The sequence below is a fragment of the Phragmites australis genome, chromosome 1, assembly GCF_958298935.1.
Source record: "Phragmites australis chromosome 1, lpPhrAust1.1, whole genome shotgun sequence".
NCBI classification, from domain to species: domain Eukaryota; kingdom Viridiplantae; phylum Streptophyta; class Magnoliopsida; order Poales; family Poaceae; genus Phragmites; species Phragmites australis.
In genome coordinates, this window is record NC_084921.1 from 5,978,072 (window position 1) to 5,998,061 (window position 19,990).

General features: G+C 40.9%; 1 protein-coding gene across 7 annotated transcripts; it reads right to left on the minus strand.

Annotated features, from left to right (window-relative positions):
- Positions 1 to 1,650: 1,650 nt before the first annotated feature.
- Positions 1,651 to 14,574, minus strand: LOC133891499 (E3 ubiquitin-protein ligase PRT6-like). Of its 7 annotated transcripts, none has more exons than XR_009904267.1 (19): positions 14,128 to 14,574; positions 12,464 to 13,552; positions 10,779 to 11,995; positions 10,543 to 10,683; positions 9,858 to 10,101; positions 9,009 to 9,773; positions 8,505 to 8,699; positions 7,647 to 8,290; positions 7,281 to 7,332; positions 6,562 to 7,207; positions 5,362 to 5,570; positions 4,734 to 5,269; positions 4,510 to 4,614; positions 4,346 to 4,412; positions 4,150 to 4,227; positions 3,286 to 3,354; positions 3,080 to 3,183; positions 1,966 to 2,080; positions 1,651 to 1,890 (listed from the first exon to the last, which is right to left on the minus strand). XR_009904267.1 is itself a non-coding variant. In XM_062332399.1 (18 exons), exons 1-17 carry the CDS (start codon positions 14,200 to 14,202, stop codon positions 3,109 to 3,111), a joined length of 6,225 nt encoding a protein of 2,074 aa, XP_062188383.1. In that variant the 5' UTR covers positions 14,203 to 14,574; the 3' UTR covers positions 1,651 to 1,890; positions 3,080 to 3,108. The 7 variants fall into 7 exon arrangements, 2 of the variants coding, with proteins under 2 accessions (XP_062188383.1, XP_062188450.1); XR_009904244.1 differs by having other exon boundaries at positions 1,992 to 2,080; positions 10,761 to 11,995; XR_009904241.1 differs by having other exon boundaries at positions 10,761 to 11,995.
- Between the last annotated feature and the right edge of the window lie 5,416 nt (positions 14,575 to 19,990).

Below are 19,990 nucleotides of genomic sequence, written 5' to 3' on the forward strand. Positions count from 1 at the left end.
ATCGAAAATAACAAATATATCTTAAAAAGAGAAACTATATAAAGAGACATATCCGTTGAAAGATAAAAGATGTTGGGAATATTTTCCTTCAAAAGTATATGTTATTGATAAGGTGTTATCAATAATTTAAGCATGAAAGACCTATGCAGAAAAAAAAAGACAAAAGAAAGATTGCATACTCACATGCTCAAAAGATTGTATGCTCACGTGCTTTCTAATGGCCAAAATGTGTGTTCCGTCATCAAAACAAGACACCAATAATTCAAGAAAAAGATATTCCATGCGCATAAAGACAATCAGCAGATGGCTTCACGTTCCGTCGGCAGATAATATATTCTAGACCTTGAGATTTCAAACTACTACCTAAATGCCTAGACTAAATTAAATAAAGGAGGAAATGAGCTCCTCTCGTGGCTATAAAAGGAGGCTTCAGGTAGCAGAAGAGAAGACACAACCAGACACTAGTCACTAGCCATCGAGCAACATCCAGAGAATAGCAAGTGTTCTTAGCACTACCTCTCCCTCCTAGTATTAAGTCCACGTTATAAAATAGTTATATTGAAGGAAAAATTTGTGTTACTACCGCTGTAAAGTAGTCCTCTGTTTGTGTAAGTATTTGGTGTTATCGAAAGGAAGAACCATTTGTAAGCTATACTTGTTGAAATAAAGTGTCATTATCTTTGAAAATCTCTTAGTCTTCTAGATTGTCTATGTGAAATGAGTTTTATGCTATATACTTTATAGAAGAAACCTCTTTGTAAGTTCTTAGGTAATCACTGTATCTGGTATGATCATAATAGGATGAGGAGAATTTTGTATCCATAGAAAAATATTTCCTTTAGGTTGAACTGCTTGAAGTGATGATATGAATTTGTCATATATACCTATGACTAGAGATATCCAGAGAAAACTTTACTACTTTTGAAATAAACTAGCAATAAAAATAATAAATACCGAGTAGAATTTTTACTACTACTATACAATCAACTGAATTGTTAGTTTCGCCACCTGCAAAGATCCTAAATAACTTTTAGTGAATAATATCCTAAATAGCATCACTTATTACTACTGAATAAAAAAGATCATTTTCAATATTAAATATTTTAATACTATTGTTACTGTTTAAATATTATTTTAATACTATTAAATTAAACTTTTGCTGTTCATACAAGGTGCCAACATTACTAACTATTATCTGAATAATACCAAATAGTACCATATGATAATTCTCGAATATAAAATTACACAAAAATAATAGACGAATTATTAAAGTATTTTATTATATTATATCTTTATACCATAGCTATATATATACACATACGGTGCAACCTCTCTATTGCAACTAAACACACCCTTATCTTCAGTTGGATGACTGTCCGCCCGTGATCCACGAACCAAACACCAGGCAAAGGCAAAAACTTGGACGGTACGATGCCGTCTACCCTGGTACGGTAAACCAAAACAGGCTCCAAATGAACGATTCGCTCCCACATTCCCTATTCGTGCATTCTAATAGGATGTAGCGACATCACTTTTATCCATGGTCGTGTCGATTGCGTAGGCATAACTGCTGCTGCACCAACATTAGCCTCGTGCAATGAAGAACAAAGTAATCCACCAAATCACACGGATGCTAATACGGCACATGAGTAGACGGTACACAGATGCATGCATTTCATACTGATAAACTTCGCCGATCAGACGTTATACACTGTACAAGACCATGCGGTCAATCATTGGATTTCACAAGGTCTGCAGGCCGACACCTATCATCCACTTGTGAACCATCCATCATAAACAGCAAAGAAAGATCATGAAAACTGCTGTACATGATGCGCAAGAAGACTTGCGAAGCACAGCCGGGTAGCAAGCCTGCAGGATCCATACCATCTGGACGGGAGAAAAATAATCAGATACGAAATTAAGGACACGGGCAGGTTACAGCAATGTGCACTCAACACTCACTAGCAAAAAGTGCTTGTGGTTGTAACCTTGGGAAAGGGAACACTTTCGTTAGCACTGGAAAGCATGTATATGAAGCTGCCCTGCAGTTTCTGAAGATATGCACATTCACAAGATGCTGCCAAGACAAACTACAGATCAGCAATAAACCGAGTATCACACTACAATGTGAAATTTGTGCCATGCAGACAGGTGGTGACAATGAACTCATAGATACACAAGAGGAAGCATGATATCAGATTCACAAAAGAATGCTCTTTGGTCAATAAGAATTCTTGCAAACTATTCAACTATATCAATTCATCTATCCTCTTGTCTCATTCTTTGCACCTTTTCAGGAGTACCAGTCTTGTAGGACATGGTGGAGAGAATCGATTGCAGTACCAGACACAGCATGCCAGAAAATGGGCAGTACTATTCCATACGATATAACCACTCTGGAGTAATGGTCAAGTCAATTGCAACAAATCTGGATAACTAGACAAGACAAAACAAGCCAATTTATGGCTGGTTACCAGGTTGAGGCTGTGAGCCCTGTAGACCAGACAACCTTCAGCCCCTTTGCCTTTCTTAGCGAAAATGTTTCCCAATAGTATGCTCACGTGCAAGTATATAACAAGACCCATCTAGCATAGAAGTCATAAATGAGTAGCGAAGCAGTAACTAATTCAGGTTGGGTGATCTGCCAGTAACTAATCCTGGGAGAATATATTGCATATTTGCTCCAGTGGATCTAATAAACATAATAAGATTATTCCCTCTGTTCTTTTTTTTATTTGATGTTTTAGACTTGTGCACGCCAATTGAGACAAGTAAATGGTGACCACATACCCTAGCAAAGTTATGTCTCTTGCTACCTCATTAAATTTGTTTGTCACCTAAACCACCCATTATGAAAAATGAACAAAAATATTGGGTCTTGTAAAATAGCAAATTAGGTAGGGCACTATAGAAAAGCATAGGCATGTCACTTCTTGAAATCCTAGAACATCAAATAAGGAAAAACACTTCTCAACCAACATCAAATAAAAAAGAACAGCAGCATTTAGGAAAGACAAAGCTGCCAGTTTTTCCATATTCAAGAATCAAACATGACGAATATACACATAATTCAAACCTTTCGATGTTGTTCCTTGGAAATTGCACTTAATCAGATCCATAAAAGCTGATAGTTGTTTGCCTAAGGACTTCAGAAGTTCGGTCAAGGCTGTGAGACGCCACCTATCACATGAGAAAGGGCATGTATCCCAGTTGTAATGGAGGTGCAAATTCCTGATGACATCAAATAGAGAAAACATAGAAGAAACAGGGTGGGCCTATTACCAGATATGTCAGGGCTGCATATCTTTCTGGACTTAGATATAAAGGCTTTCCTCTCTGCATTTCATGATCCTGCATCCAAACAGCAACCCAAAAGGGAAGGGGAATAAGCTCACTCTAGACATGATAAATTTCCTATTTCCTTAATGCATCATGTCCTATGAACTATGAAGGCGTTTGGCTCACAACCTTGCCTTGCGAGCTAGCCATCAACTACCACCCATATATTGACCTCAAGAAAGAGGAAAACTAATAATCCATGTTTGTCCACAGGAAGCAGAAAACGAAAATATGCGTCCAGTGAAGCCCAGCTTCGCCACTGACCATACACGCAATGATGGTAATTGTTACACAATATGGTATTGCCACCGACCCAGTAGGCTGAGACCAAAGGAATTCCTCGATGGCAATGACATGATACTCAAACAGACATCAAGAACCACAGTACACCCCACAGCCTACAGCAGTATGGTCAAGGAGGTTGCCCAGGCAATTCAGATATTTTAGGGCTCACAAGTTTCATCACATCAAATCAGCAATGATCCACAGATGATTTGGTGACACGTGACAGGCATTAACACCAAGTCATTAGTAATCAATTTCAACATTTCATATTGTAATTTCGTCGCAAATCAAGCATGAGATAGATTTCACAGTTAAGATGCTTTATTTACAGCACATCACAGAAGTATGCAATTATGTGAGGCAAGGAACTTCTGGCACAGGTCAGAGAAGGATGAGGATAGCAACCAAAAGAAAACAAAGCTCACATGTGGGATCATCAGTGGGAGGTATATTCAATGGAGATTGCAACTAAAGGCTCTAAATCCGTAAAAAACAACTGTGCATTAGGAAATTAATCAATACCTCCTCCCCGAAAGTGTCAAGGTAGGGAGACGGCCAAAAGGCAAGACGAGCAGAACGCTGCAACAGGATTGTTGTTTTCTGCACAGAGCATCCATCGAAATTGGAAAGCAGCTCGCTATCAGAATTCAGAAAGAACAAGAACAGTATACTGGCCATAACAATTTCATCTGATAAGGAGTAATGATCTAATGCATACCCTCACTAAAAGAAATATGCCAACACCAGCACCGCATTGTGATGCATGATTCAGACATTTACCAGTCCTACAAAGAAAAAACAAATTAAGGGTTTAGCATTTGACAAATTACAGCAGAACTAGCACAAGTGGAATAGGAACTGTAATAACCAAAGTACTATCACCTGCAGCATGGCTTCCAACTAGGTGAACATAGTTTGCCACAAAGCAAACACAATGCTGGTTCATCAGGCACCGAGCCACAATCAGGGCATTGCATCTTCACATATCTAGTGGGAAAAATGGAAAGCTATTAGCTCCAAAAGTTAAAAAAATACAAGGCCTAGCCCATAAAAGCACGGCTCACACAAAATAGAGAGCGTCCCAACTTAGAAGATTTAGATTGAACCTTTCTAGGAGAATTTGGTAGACAGGTGGTAATTGCATCAGCCTAAATGGAACTGCAGGGGTAGAAAAGAGAACGCCTCTATATTTACGGGAGCTGTAATCTTCACAAAAATGTTGAGACCATTTTAAGGCGAGCATATGTACGGATTCATCTTGGAGAATCAGGTCCAGCGACTGAATCTGAAACAGGTGTTCCAATTCTCTTATTCCATCCAGCTCCATTGTTAGTGAAGAACTGCCATCTGCTGTGCTATTACTCAAGTAAAGATGTGATCCTTCCCAAATATTGGAACTGTCATATAAGGGTACTGCGGAAGACGATCTTAACAGCTCCCAAAGTAACGCACACCTCCTAAGATAAGGATATGTCAATCTACGGACCATATCTTTTGGATGACAAGAGGGGTTGATATATTTGGATACAAAATATTCTCTGGCAATATCACATCCAGACATTGTCTTGCAAATATCGTTAAGAAGGCAGTCATTAAAGCTTGATCGGTCAAAAGTTTCTTCTCCGTAGCACGTTATCAGGGCCTACAGCAAAATGCATGCAGTAACATGCTATAAATTAATACAACTGACATAGAGACTGCTAATCCGAGAGAAGGCAATGCAAAACAGCATACCTGAATGACACAAACAATATAGAATAGATGGACAAAAGGGATGAAGAATTCAGTGGATGATAGAACTTGAACAGGTAGACAGAAAAGTGTTGACATCAATGATGAAAATGGATCTTGAGCAAGGACTGGATCAGCACATTGCTTCCAAAATTGGATATCAGGGAAGAGGCCCCCCTCACTGGCCGGATCAACCATAGGCGGCAAAGTGCCTGTCAAAATGAAAAAATAATAATAATAAGGGATACCTAAATAGAATGATTTGGAGACACGATGTGCATGCGAGATATAGAATGATTCATGTATCGTTTAAGACAGCAAAACCAATTTCAGACCATGAAAACCAAATACCACCCTTCGACTTTTTCTTGTATCAAACATCTACTGTTAGCATTTTATGATAACCACATTAGTTCAAGCAAACTGATATTAGGTTGGTTCCATTTATACCTCAACAAAGAAAACATGTAATGTAGCCTTCTTGACAGATACACAACCTACAAGGCCTTAAATTTCACCCTTAAAGGTTTATTTTTATTTAACAAGCACTAGCAAATGAATGCTTAGAAGGTCTTTCTGAAAGCGAAAAAGTGACCTCTTAACACAAAACAATTTTTTTACTAATATATCAAGAAACTGACATGATTTTACAAAATGTGGTATGCAAGGTTAGAAGGTTTACTGATTACTTCAAATCTTAATGCAAGTATGCTTACTCCAGAAATCTTCGCCATGCATGTTATGTCATTTCAAGGATCTCGGATTGATATAAATGGAAAGCCAACAATCACCACACAAAAAAGTGAAATACAACACATAGGACTTTCAGAAGGAAAAATAAAATAGGATCATAAATAAGATCAAAACCGAAACAACAACAAAAGTTGATAGATAATGCATTATTCCCTACCAATCAGCACAATAAAGCAAACAACAAAACAATAGTTACACTGCATAAAAAATTCTGTAAATATGTTCTACAACAGAAACAGTAGCAACTAAGAACCAACACGATTACTCATTAGACCACTTAATATATAAAAAACCCTGAATTCCACTTATATTGTATAAATTATAACTGTTGTCCATTCCAAACTGGAGAATTAGAAAGCTCATATTAAAAGTGGAAATAGGAAAACATTTCAATATACAGGAAAATCATCTCAGATGTAGGATATATATATATATACATGTGAACCATACCTTTTCGCTTAGTAGCATTCAGAACATCTTTATAACCTGAAATGCAAGAGCAAATAGACCCTGCTAATAGTTGGATGCCTTCAAACCTCAGAAGAACTTCAAGGCGACTCAAATTTCGTGCAGAGTGAGCAACATGGAACAATAGGGACAATATGAATCCACTTGATGAATTAAGTTCGACACGCAAAGATTCTAAGCAGGACTTTGTTCCAACAGAGTGACTTGACATCCTACCACGAGAAGCTATTTCTGTAGATACCACAGAGTACCTAAGTGTATCCCAGAGAAACAGGGATGGGTTTAGCCTTTCAGATGCTGAAAAACTGCTATGGCTGCGAGGATAGTAAAGCATAGCCAGTCTTCGAAGAGAAGGATCTAGGGCTGGCTCAGCAGTGTCGTTAATCTTCCCAGATAAAGCTTTTAAAAACTTGCTTTGTCCAACAATTTTTCCAGCACTTTCAAGAACTGACAGCGCACGTGGAAACTGTAAGTTACTTATATTCACATCTGATGTAGTTGTAACAGCTTCAGGTGACATGGTTTGAACAAATGGTGTCACCTTCATTAATGTTTCACTAGAGAAATCAGGTGATGCTGGAAGAATGGAATTTGCAAATCTGCGACACACTGGACAAAGCAACTCTCCCTGACAAAGCAACATGTAAGCACAGAATCAACGAAAATAATAAGACAAAAGTTTAAAAACAAATATATATTACCAGATCGGGATCAACAATATGACCACCTTCAAAACCAAGTCTCCTGATATATCTGTAAAGAAGATTGTAGGTCCAACAAACAGAAGTGTGAGCAGCCAGTATTGTATATGATACTAATACATGTTGGCTCCTAAAGCAGTAAGTTGCATATCTGCATTTCAAGTTGTGAACACTGAACAGGTATCCTATTAGAGTGGAAGTTAATTAAATGTATCAGCCAATTAATCATTTGTTCACTTGCACTGCTATAACTGCAAGATTGCCATTAAAACACAATACCCCACAAAAGGGGCAATGTGAAATATTTATTCCATACTTGAACTAAATAAAATTGAAGTAAAGGGGATTTTACTCTGTCCAGCATACCTTTGTTTCAAGGAGAACAAATATCGATCATGGCATTCCTGATGTACAGCATGTCCACAAGAAGATATGTGGATGCCGTCACAATCAACAGGACCAAATCTGTTTCTTGTAGTTACAGAGGCAGAAGATTTGGAGGCTACATCATAGAGAGAAGACTGGCGGTGTTTTGCCGAAAGACAACTAACATATGTTCCCAGCACAGAACGTTTGGGGCTTCTGGTTTTCTTTGGATCGGCTGTGATATTTGACGTAGATGATGACAATGTTTGCTCACCATCTTGAATGTGTGCATTGCTGGATCCTATATCATTTACAATAGACTTGTAAATATCATCCTCAATTGCCTCAAGTGAGACAATATCATCTGCATTGCTGTTGCAACGTCCACTTGGGAAAGATGATATATATCTAATCAGTGGATGTTGCTCATTTGAAAAATCAAGAAAGGCATCCACTTCAATGTTGTCTAAATCGAAAGAAGGCTCTACTGTTGTATCATGGACAAGTTCCTCTGAAGTAGAAGAACCAGAGACCAAGGAATCTGGTGAATCATCCCTTTTGACTGATCCCAATGTCTTGTTTGCTTGAGTTGGATATTCCCAGGATGGATTACCCATCTCAACAAAAGTTGCAAGCCGAGATTTCTGGATTATAGAACACATAAGAAAGCTTATAATATGATACCAACATGTCATTATACTAGAAAAAATATTAAGTCTTAACAGACACACACTTCAAACATAGGTCAGAAAAAGGTATATGTCAAATCAAAATATTACAGAAATGACAGTTACTACTTCAAGTAGCTATGAGGCATCAATGGATGGAGCAAACCATTGTCAAGTCAACAATGATTACCTGAAGAAGAATCAGATAGCACAGAGAGCTTTTGGAATCCGAGTCCCGGCACAGAGAGCAAACTGGAAGTGACTCCTCAGACACAACACCACTCGAACTGGACACATCTGGCTCTGACATTGGAACATCATGGCCCCCATTTCCTGACGACTTCATACTTTCAGCAAATTTGGACTGCTCTGCTCTCATTTTCGCCTAAGATATATGGGGTCCAAGAGAAGAAACTTGTGTTTAATGTAATTTAGCAAAGGTCAAAGTCAACAAGTAACTTTACAACCTAGGTAGAGCAAATTGTAGAGTGTAGACAGATTAAGGCTTAAAAACTAAATCAACATGTAAGCAAGGAACTACAGAAATAGTGTATTTCTAAACTAAAGAAAAATGATAAAGTTGTCCATTTTCACAAGCCCATCCGACAAAGACCTCACATTTAACTACGGCTAGGATTTGAGTTCGCTTGAGAGTACAATTAAACTATGTCAACTTGGCAAATAAAGCTCTTACCATAATTGCAGCTTGGCGTTGGCGGGCTTTTGCTTTCTTTTCCATGGAATCTGAAGAAGATCCTAGGCTTCCTTTGGTACTGGTCTGATCTGGAGTAGATGGGACTATATGTGGCGCCATTTGTCTTAATGTAAGCATGCACCCCTTACTTAATTTGGCAAATTTCTTTAACAAGCTCTCAATTAGAGATGGAATATTACAGTACTTGGATCCAGAAAAGGTGGCATCATTCTCTTCTTTGTATTTGTGCATTAATGAAACAAGCAAGGTTAACATGCTTTCTGTCTTTACTTTGTCAGACTCTGAGGCAACTAGTTCAGTAGAGTAAGTCAAGATGGGAAAAGCCTTTTCCTTATATGATGACAGGACAACCCATGATTCATCATCATGCTGCACTATGTCCATGCCATACTGATTGGCATATATTTGAATTTCTGATTCACATATATCAAGTGCCAACCAAAGCAGATGCAAACCCGTCACAAGAACATTATCAGGGGCGCGTGATGCCGATGATGCATCAGCGTAAACAGCATAAAAGAGGACAGCACGGACAATCTGAAGGACAGCCTTGGAGGTAGCAATGTTAGAAATACCTCTCAGGGGGCTAAAAACATGAGTCCAATGAGGTAGTTGAGCATTAAGAGCCGAAATTTTGCAGAAATGGTAATATCTCTCCTCGGCAATTTGTAACTCCCTGGAATTCCAGCGGGGATGATACAAGTCCAGTTCCTTCCAGCATGTTTTGCGAAGTACATACTTACCCTGTGATAACTTTTGATGTTAACAATGCATTTTACCATAAAAGATATTTGCAGAAGCATGTAACATAATTTGAAGGATCAATACCTGCTTCATGCCAGATGGATTAGAATAAAGTGCAAGTGAATCCAGAACATTTTGAAGTTCGTTACTTGACGAAAGATCACGAGGAAGAGACTTCACAATCTGGCTACGGGTGGCATCTCCAATAGCTAACTTATAAACCAATTCTCTCTTCAAGTTGTCTGCTGTGGAAAGCCCACAAAATCGGCGTTCTTTAACTAATTGTATGAGAAAAGCTAGCATTTCTTGCATCAGAACGGATTCATATCTGAAAACGACATACTGTCAGAACCCAGTTTGGCATAACACAGATCTTCGACATTTAACAAAAACTTCACGTGATAGCTGGGAAAAATAGAGTGAGGAAAATGCAGAAGGTAAAACATAAGCAAGCAAGAAAGCTATATTTCATTAGGCCTTGATTGGATTCATTGAACAGATAAAATCTACTGATGGAAGGAACACTGTTTAGAGTTGAAAGATAAAACAAGCAATACGTAATTACGGAAGAAGTAATGATGGAAGGCAGGATGGAAGAGTCATTTTCACTTTTGTTACACTCGTATCTTTTCTTAGTAGGTAGTGACAGAAACACAAAGCAATTGCAACAAACTCACAAAGCTATATATAGGTAGTATCAAAAATTGAAGAATTGATACAAGACAGAAATAGAAGTTGATATATCATGATAAAGCATCTTGGGACTTACTCATTCTGTTCTGCAAGATGCAACGATGTATAACTGGACAAACCAAATCGCTCTTGAATGGTCCTAACAAAGAACTCCGGAGAAGATAGTGCAGCACAGCATTGAAGCAGAAACAGGTCCGACTCCAAACCTTGTTCAAACCTGGAAATAGGGGTACAAAGATAACTTCAGCACAATTATTTGAACAGTAAATTGACATAAGGTCACTATGAAATTACCATTGCACAGAACGGTACCACTCAGCACTCAGTATAGCTGCATCACCGTTCTTACGCCACATTCCAGCACGCACTTGGGCGCAAAATACTCTCACTCTTAGCGGATGCTCCATCACAATTGAAGCAAACCCATAAGGCTCACAACCTCTAAGTACATGAGAGAAGAACTCATTGGACTGCACAATCGGACGTTCCTCTGGCTTGGCGTCCTCTCCAAAACACTTCTTCATTGCCTTCCGCAATAGTAACGAAAGCATACGGTGTAAAGGAATATGAAACGATGTTTCTTGTGAACTGACGTCAAAGACAACATGAGGCCACTCCCTTGTGTTGAGTATACCTAGTTCCTCAATTCTTGAATCTGGATGAGCATACAAAAGGCTGCCGTCAGTCAACGTATAAGTAACGGCACTCTCAGGGTGCAATTGTATATCTGCTGTGTCGCAGCTGTCATGCATCTTTCCTTTACCCGTCCTGTTACTAGCCTGAGGCATCCCTTCTTGGTCAACCTGCATCATGTTGCCACGCTCTTGCATAGGAGAACTAAATATCTCATGATAATCCGCAATACCATTTGATTGTGATCCTTCAGTTATCTTGACGCCCGCCACACCAATCTTTGCATTTGGGCTTCCCTTATCAGAAGTCAAAGGCTCTTCAAACAAAACCATAAAATTGCGATCGCTGCTGCTAGCATCAAGGGAGGACAGCTTGCTCCTCAGAGCTATGTCAGGTTCCAACCAACTTTCAATAGCTTTCAGGCATTGAAGAATCAACCAGGAAGCAGGTGATGGCAATCCACAACTCAAAGAACTGTCCCTGCTGCTTAAATTGGATACTGAGCTCTCTTGGGAGACCCTTCCGACTTTTGCATGCCGCTGATTCTCAGCACTTTCCATGCCTTTTATCGCAGTGGAGCAAACAGTAACATCAGTTGATTCATGTTGATCAGGAGGAGAAAATGATCCCCTCATCAGAAGATTCTGAACAATGCCAAGATAGTGCCCCAGCACGAAAGGTGCAGATAGATGCTCATTCTCGTCTTCAGCATGAATGCTTGTCACTCTCTTCTGAGGATCCATTCCTTGCACAAGTGATAAGAGTTTAATCCATGACCTTGTTAGATCAGGCCTCTCATAAGCAACATACTTAGAAACCTCCTCATGACTCAGGACATAGCGTGTATCATCTAATAATCGAATAGAAGCATCAAATAAATTCCCCCATTTGTTTGTCTGCAAATAACAAGGTAAGGACTCCATGACCATATGAAAATAAAATTATATTGTATGAGTCACAATGCGTTAAGTTGGTATATATAGTAACAATGCCAGAAGACTATCAGTCAATCAGTCTTATTTATAAATATTTTTGCAATCCATTGCCGTATCTCAATACAAATTTAACAGAAACCAACAAGAGTGCTGTCCTGAAATCTTTATCATCCATCCACTCCCAGTTATCCAAGTAAGTGGCCATGCTATTTGTTGCTCTCTTTTTTCTTCAGCATAATTTAAGAGATGCTAGGCACAAGCAGGGCAGAGGCCATATCACTATAATATAGTTCACAGAATAACATAAGGTATGGCCAGCCTAAACTTGACAAACAGAATAATAAATATGTAGCCATTGTACCCAAAAATGGGTCAGCAACTGCATAAGCATTAAACACTTTGCACCATAAAAAGAAAAACCAAGCATACCTGTAAACGACCATCCTCGCCAATGCAAGAAAGAAACAGATCTGTCAAGCATCCAAGAAGAACACCCAACAAATTAACCTCACGCACAAGCCTTGGAGTCAGCGTAGGCACAGTGAATATTTGCACAGAAAAAGATGGCATCAGTGGATACTCCTCCAGTAGCGAATCATTGCACCCTTTAATAACTTCGCCAAATGTAACAGGGTAGTAGCATATGAAAACCTTGGCAAACTCATACTTAAAAGCTGGGTCACTGATAAGCTTCAATAGCAACTCATGCAATTTTTTCACAACCTTCTTGTCAAGTAACCTTTCTGCTCTAATTAATGCATCCAACAAATCCGAGCACTCACGGATCCTTAGGGACACGAAACTAAGAAGGCTTTCACTGCATGTGCAGAACTCAAGAAGCATGTTAGCAACAGAAGCTGTCAACTCTTCAGCAATCCTCTTGCAAGTGCTACCACCGTCACCCTTTGTGCGGGGTGGTTCCACCAGGCATATCCTCTCCTTCCAGAAATGCAAGAGCACATTTAGCACAGGTCCTACAGAACTCGCAAGCTCCTCTGGAAGAGGCTTAATCTGCTCAGCTCCCTTGTGCTTTGAGCAGAACCCTTCACGCTTCCAGGCAGTAGCATCCCCACAGTCACAACATCCACCCCCTGTATACATGATGGAGTAATCATGATCCTTGTGATTACCATTCTGGAAGCACGGGACACAAATCGCACATGTGGGGTCATTCTCACAAGTCCGGCAGCGATAAGCAAGGTCATTATGTCCCCAGACAGCCCCACAGACTGCACGCTCACCCGCAGAGCAATGCTCTAGGTCATCAAGAATCGCTTCTGGCTCATTGTTGAACATCAACCACTGCAACCAAGACAAACTCTCACTGTATGCATCGCCACTGCTGCTGCTGTTCGTGTCCTTCTTTGAGGCCCTCTGGATCTCCAACACATCAGTACCTGCTGACAAGATGACCCTCGCGACATCAGGTATCTGCTCCTTGTGCTCCTCCATGTAAAGGAGTAAGCCTTCTTGGTGTTCTTGCAGCTGTTCTTCGGGTACTCCATAGAGAATGAGCTTCTGCATGGAGAGGACAATGCTGCTCATTAGCAAATTTCTAAATGCCCTACTGAGTCATCGAAATCAATTATGAAATAAGTCTCCGATCACTGCAACCAGACGACTGGTTCCGTTCAATCGAGTCAAAGAAGAAGACGCCCAGTTCGAAAGAAATCTCTCATTCCCACCTTGAGAAATCACAAGAAAAATTGACGCACCCAAAAAAACAACAAATAGGAAGGGAAAACGCCAAAGTGGCATCCGCAACTCGAGTTAACTTATTCACAAAATTAAGGGCAAAACATCTCTCCCGACCTCAAATTTTCCCATCTCGCGTCGCCTAGGCTTATATAAACAAAATCCACCAAAAGAGTGTTCTGCCCCGCAACTCCCTCTACCAATTTCTATAACAGTGGACAAACAAATCCTCGCGCCACGAAAACGAATCGCAAGCACCATCATCAACAGATAGTACTGGCGCTTCAACCCATCACCCCCGCCCCCCTGGAACCAAAGCAGCACACGGCAAGCAACCACCACCACACCGCCACGGGTTGAGGAGTAAGATCACGAGGGACCAGTCAGACGCGACGCACCTGCTCGATACGCTGCTGCGGCGACATCTCCGGCGGCGGCGCGGCCGCCCCCTCACCTGCGTCGATCCCGGCCATGGCCCGCAGCCAGTGGGCGCAGCTCCAGTGGCCCGATCGCCCGCCCCCACGCCCCAGCCTCGCCAAATCAACCAGCCAAACCGAACCGAACCACCGCCCACCAAAGCCCCTCTCCGGTCACGCGCAATCCCGCGCGGGCAGATCCCGCGCCGCAAACCGCCGAAGGACCCAACCAGTCCAGCCACGGCGATCCACGCGCTCTCCTCCTCCTCCTCCCTCCCGCTATTCCTCGAGGGCTTCGGCGAGTAGGAGGACAAGGGAAGAAATCCTTAACCCTAACCGCCACGGGGTTATTTATAACTTCGCCGGAGAGGCTCGAGACGGTTCGTGCAGGTTTCCTTTTTGCGTGATGCGGTGGTGCGGCCTAATGGCGAATGGATATCCCGGTGAAGGCGAAGAGGTGGTTCGCCCGCTGAGCCGTGGGTCCCGCGGATGGGCGTCTGTAGGGTGGGGCCACTGTGGCGGTCAGACGGCGTGCGGCTTCATTTGGTGTGTGGGGACTGGAGATGGGGCCCGAGGCTGAGTGGGTACGGCTTCATTTGGTGTGTGGGGACTGGAGAAGGGTCCGAGGCTGATGGGTCCCAGACAGAAGTAGCGTTGGTATGTCGTTTCGCAAAAAAAAAAACGATTTGGCTGCGGGATGGGATTAACTCCGGTAGAAAATTTTATACAAAATTTTATAGGATAGGGTCTTTTTAAAAGACTTCTTTTATTAATATAATATAGGTTAGTATTTTTTTCTCTTATATATGTAACAGTCATTAGATAAGGAAAGGATGAAATAGAATAGAATTTTATAAAAAAAAACATGTAAAGGATCATATGAAATTTCCTTCTATTAGCTCCACAAGTTTCTACAATCTTACTACTACTAAATTTTAGGAATTTAGTTTGTCCTCACCTAGTCACCACCAAGAACTATCGAAATTCCATCAATTTAGACATATATTTAGTTATTAGCCATAATTATGATAAAAATCATTATCTAACTGTTATTTGAGCCGATGCATCGATGAATGAAAAGGTGGTATTAATTATGTTCGTCTAACCTTAAACGAGTTTAGCGAAAGAAAAACTTATAACAAAGCTTACACGAGCGTGTATAGGTTGAAGTTATATAAACTTGGATAGCATGGACAAAATCTTTGACGGAACTTTAAATAATGAGATTCAGTTATGTACCACACGCGGGCATCAATCTTGTTGCCTTGATCAAAATCCCGGATGCAGCAGTAGCTTTTGATGAGATGATATATCTCCAAAGAGCATCGAAAGTGGCCCTCTAAAAGAGTCGGAACCATGCATGCACCTAGCAAACAAACAAAATAGCTATTATTCTCATCGGCTCAATATAAAATAATTAAAAGACAAAATAGCTATTATTCTCATCGGCTCAATATAAAATAATTAAAAGGCAAAATAGCTCTTATTCTCATCGCTCCTCTCTCTGTCCCCTAGCTTTTCCCTCTACCTAATGAGTTCGGTTCGATTCATTATCCCCTAGCTTTTCCCTCTACGGCTCTATCTAATGAGTTAGGTTCGATTCATTGTCACCACGTAGTTGGGACACAGATCCTCTGTATTAATGACGATTAATGCAGAGAATTACTGTTTCGTACAGTAATATGAGTCTATTGTTACAGTCCTTAGCATTAATTAATTATTGTTTACTGTGTATACTGTAGCATCGGTGTTCTGTTCTAGTGTAGCACAGGTTCGTATTGTAGCACCAAGTATTGTAGCAGTTAATCCAGTCAATCCCTCTCCAAGTCAACGGTTGCAGAGTACTTCTAATGCACTCTATTGTAGCTCTCTGCAGAGATCCGATCGCTAACCTATACATACATGGATATGATTTTTTAATTTTTTTAAAATCAGCCCCTCCAGAAGCCTTCACCAAGAATATTTGACGAGGCTTGTCCGGAACGGGGCCCGAGCCCCCGTCGGACTGGCTCCCTATGAAGCTCTACCACGGCGCTACACGCACACGTGGATGTGATTTTAAACGATTGTACCTAGCACATAGGCGTGGAAAATAGAATTACTCCACATAGACAGGAGATATGCATCAGACACCGTCTCCAAGCTAAGCGAAGAACCTTCGTTGGGCGAAATGACGAGATGAATCATTCTTCAGCGAGGAAAAAAGACACAACGAGCTGCTGACGAAATGGCCGGTGATTCGTGGAGGCTCGGCATAAGAAGGGGAGACACGGCGACGTGTTTTGGTTTGGACGATGAGCCATCTGTCCGGCATGGAGAATCTTGTACTACTCACCAAGGTTCGTGTTTCCTTTTGCCTCTCGAACCGACCGATATTGACACGGTTGAATAAACGAAAGTTGCTAGCTTATTTTTCTTGAAAAATAATAATGCTTTTGTACAATTGAATTGCTATTCATGAGATAGCTTGTATCAAGCACACATAAGTTAGCAAGGTCTTGACAACCTTGGCGAAAGCCGATCGAGAATTTTTTTTCCCTGCCCGGTGCTCACCAAGATGAAGACAAAGCCCAACAACAAAGCAATTGATGTCAGAAAGGCTGGCTACTAATTCCGGTCTCGTTTGCTTAGCGGTCGTTGATTTTTGGTGGTTCGGGTAGGAACATACGAGTAGGACGTGCGCCATGGATACATTTTCTAGAACAATTAGTGATCAATGGTACGATTAATGGCATAGTATATACGTTAATTCTTCACATCAAACATCAAACTTTTACCTGAAGGTGTCAATGGGCAGGGACAGATCCGGCCTACAAAATTGAACGAGAGTATAACAATGATTAGGTATTTGTAGCTTTACTGAAAAAAGATCAAATTTTACTTAACAAACAAGAATTTGAGCTAGACATATGTCCTCGCTAGGCCTCTCCTGATCCGCCCCTGTCAATAGCGAGAGGGTTGGTGATCAGAGATGATGTGGTACTAATTCTTCTAGAAGGTTCAGAACGAGGTATCTCTCCTATCCCCAGTAGATCACGGTGATAATTAGCAAGTGTTAAGTACCCAACATTTTATTTTTTTGTTATAGTTGTTATAATCAAAAGAAAATTGTGCTGGCCGGTCACCACCCAACAACTAAATAGGCAAAAGAAATTCACGTGCTTTGTGATCGAGGAGCATCTCGTGCGCGCCACAGGTTGTTCACATCTTCACCACAAGAGGAAAGAAGAGGTTTCTCCCTGTCTTCCGAACAAAAGAGGAACAAGACACGACAGGTCTGAATCCGATCCAATTCTGAAAGGTTTGGCTTACGCACGCAACGTCACATGAGATTGTGAAAAGACGTTATTTACGTGGCATGCATGACTTGCTGTTAAATAGTTCAACTTCAAACAGTTCAAACTTCAGAAACTTTTAAAAGTCCAAGTCGAACTTTCAAGTTTGAACTTGAAACAGAGAAATCGAGAGATGCCCACCCACCGATCCACGGTCAGGCCACGGAAGGATTTTCAAGTCTTCTTGCTACCTAATCCCTTTGGTAAAAACTATATGATGTTTTAAACAACGATTGACCCTTATTTTTTATTATAATATAATTATAAATCCAACAAATTTATGATATTATGAAGTACTCTTCAAGATAAATCTACGTGTATGATTTTCATGTTTCCAATCAAAATATTTTAAATGATATAGATAGTCAAAGTTTTAAAAGTTGGATCGAAACCTTATTCAAAATGTCATGTTTTCGTAACTGAGGAGAATACTACTGATATGATAACTCCTTAGGTGAAGTGAGGCGGCAGGGTACGTATGTGCAACAAAATGAATATACTATACACATGCATTTCTTGCTGTCCTAATTAATGGACGCGTGTCGCACAACAAGAGGGAGCCCACAAGAAAGTTGGACCGAATCATACGTTGCTTTCTCCTTTTATCTCCTCGCTCTAATCATTTGCTATGTCCCTCTGTTCCTTTTCCTTTCCTCCTCATCCGATGCACCCTTGCCCTCTACCAAAATGCCAAATTGAGGTGCACGAGTCAACGTAGTCACTAGCCTCTGATGACACGCCTGACTTCTCTCCAACTTGCCTCTCTAGGTTTTTTTGAGGCACGACCAATTAAGGGAGACACAGTTACTAGAGGAGGCTGTCATCGTTGTGCCATGCCGATGACCATCGGAGGGCCCTATCGCACCGCCACCCACTGCCGTGCGTCGGTAGCCCTAGACTATGAAACCCTAGTAACTTTATTTGAATCAAGGTCCGATGTTTGTTAATTGAATGTTCTATCAAATGGAATTAAAAGTTTTATCAACCAATTAGAAAGCTTTTCCGATTTGATTCAAAAAGAATTCGAACCGAAAGATTTTTTTAATCCATACAAAGTTTTTGCCAATTTGGTCCAAAGTTCTTTTTTTAAAAAATCAGACCAAAATTCTTTGAATTAAAAGTTCTATCCAAATGATTTGGAAGTTTTATAAACCGATCGGAAAGTTTTTCCCGATTTTGTTGAAAGTTTTTTTCGGAGCAAGTGGGGTGGAGGGGCATGGCGACATGGATGCCGGAGGAGGTGGAGAGGGGCGGCCGGGCCTTGTCCTTTTGCTATCGGAATTCAAGCTTTGGTAGTGGTAGGGGCGCACGCGCGGGTTCCAGAGGCCCCTACGCACAGGCTATGCACGGTAAGTACAGTGATCGATGACAGTTAACGATGGAGAGTGGAGACTGAACAAAGTTGTTTTGCAGCACTTGAAAAAGAGGCCGAGTCTTCTTTCACAAAAAGAAGAAGAAAAGTAGGCCGAGTCTTGAGCCCATTGTCGGTACCAGCATTGCGTACGAGGCCCAGATGGGGCCCGCTATCCAGAAGCTGGCCCAGATTGCGCACCGGGTGGGGGCTGTATGCACCGAACAGCTCCAGGCGAGCACAGCAAACCCAAGAAGGGCAGCAAGGGCAAAGCTGGACATCAATTCAGCAAGGCACGATGCGATCCGCCGCTGCTTCGCCGCCCGCTGGTCTGGTGCCCACAGCATCTTCCGCCACCGCGGGGATCCTCTGCACTCACCATCCCTGTGGCCGTTGTAGTTAGGCCAACCAATGCCTGCAACACGATCTGCTTGCGGCTGCAAATCCTGTCACGCTCCCCCCCCCCCCTCCCCCTTTTTTTCCCGACACTTGCGTATTAACCATAGTGTCATGGATACCACTAAGCTATTTATTTGTAAATGATGCGACTTATAGTTAGTTTTTTAAAATGAATCGACAGAATAACTATGTATTATTATATTGATAAGAAGAAAAGTCTAACAGACTTAGTAAATAATATTACAAGGCTAGGTTAATTAGAAAAGCTATGTCCAGAATCAGACTAAAGCATCCAATTACTCTAAACTATGTCTAGAGCACCGTATCAACATACTATCTACTTAGCTAAACCAGAGCTTTTTTTTACGACACTTGCTTATTAATCATAGACTCATACTATCCATTGATACAACTAGGCTGTTTATTTGTAAGTGATGCGCCATGATAATTTTATCCCACATAAACATCAAGAGTGGCCTCATAAGAGATTTCCCCAATACTTTTTAAAGAAAAGCTTGATAATACTAGTAAACTGAGTCATTCTTAGCCTTCTTTCGGATGGATATGAACTTTAGTTTTGGAGCAATCCCATTAGCCAAATTAGATACTGTGATAAGATGCTGACATTGCACTCTATATATAAATGGAGAAGGGAATTTTAAGTAAACTTTGTCTATTTTTCAAGGAAAAGAGTAGAAAATTCGATGGTGGCAGTAGGGCCCACATGTCATCGTGACTGAGGGCCGGTCGTCCTCATGTC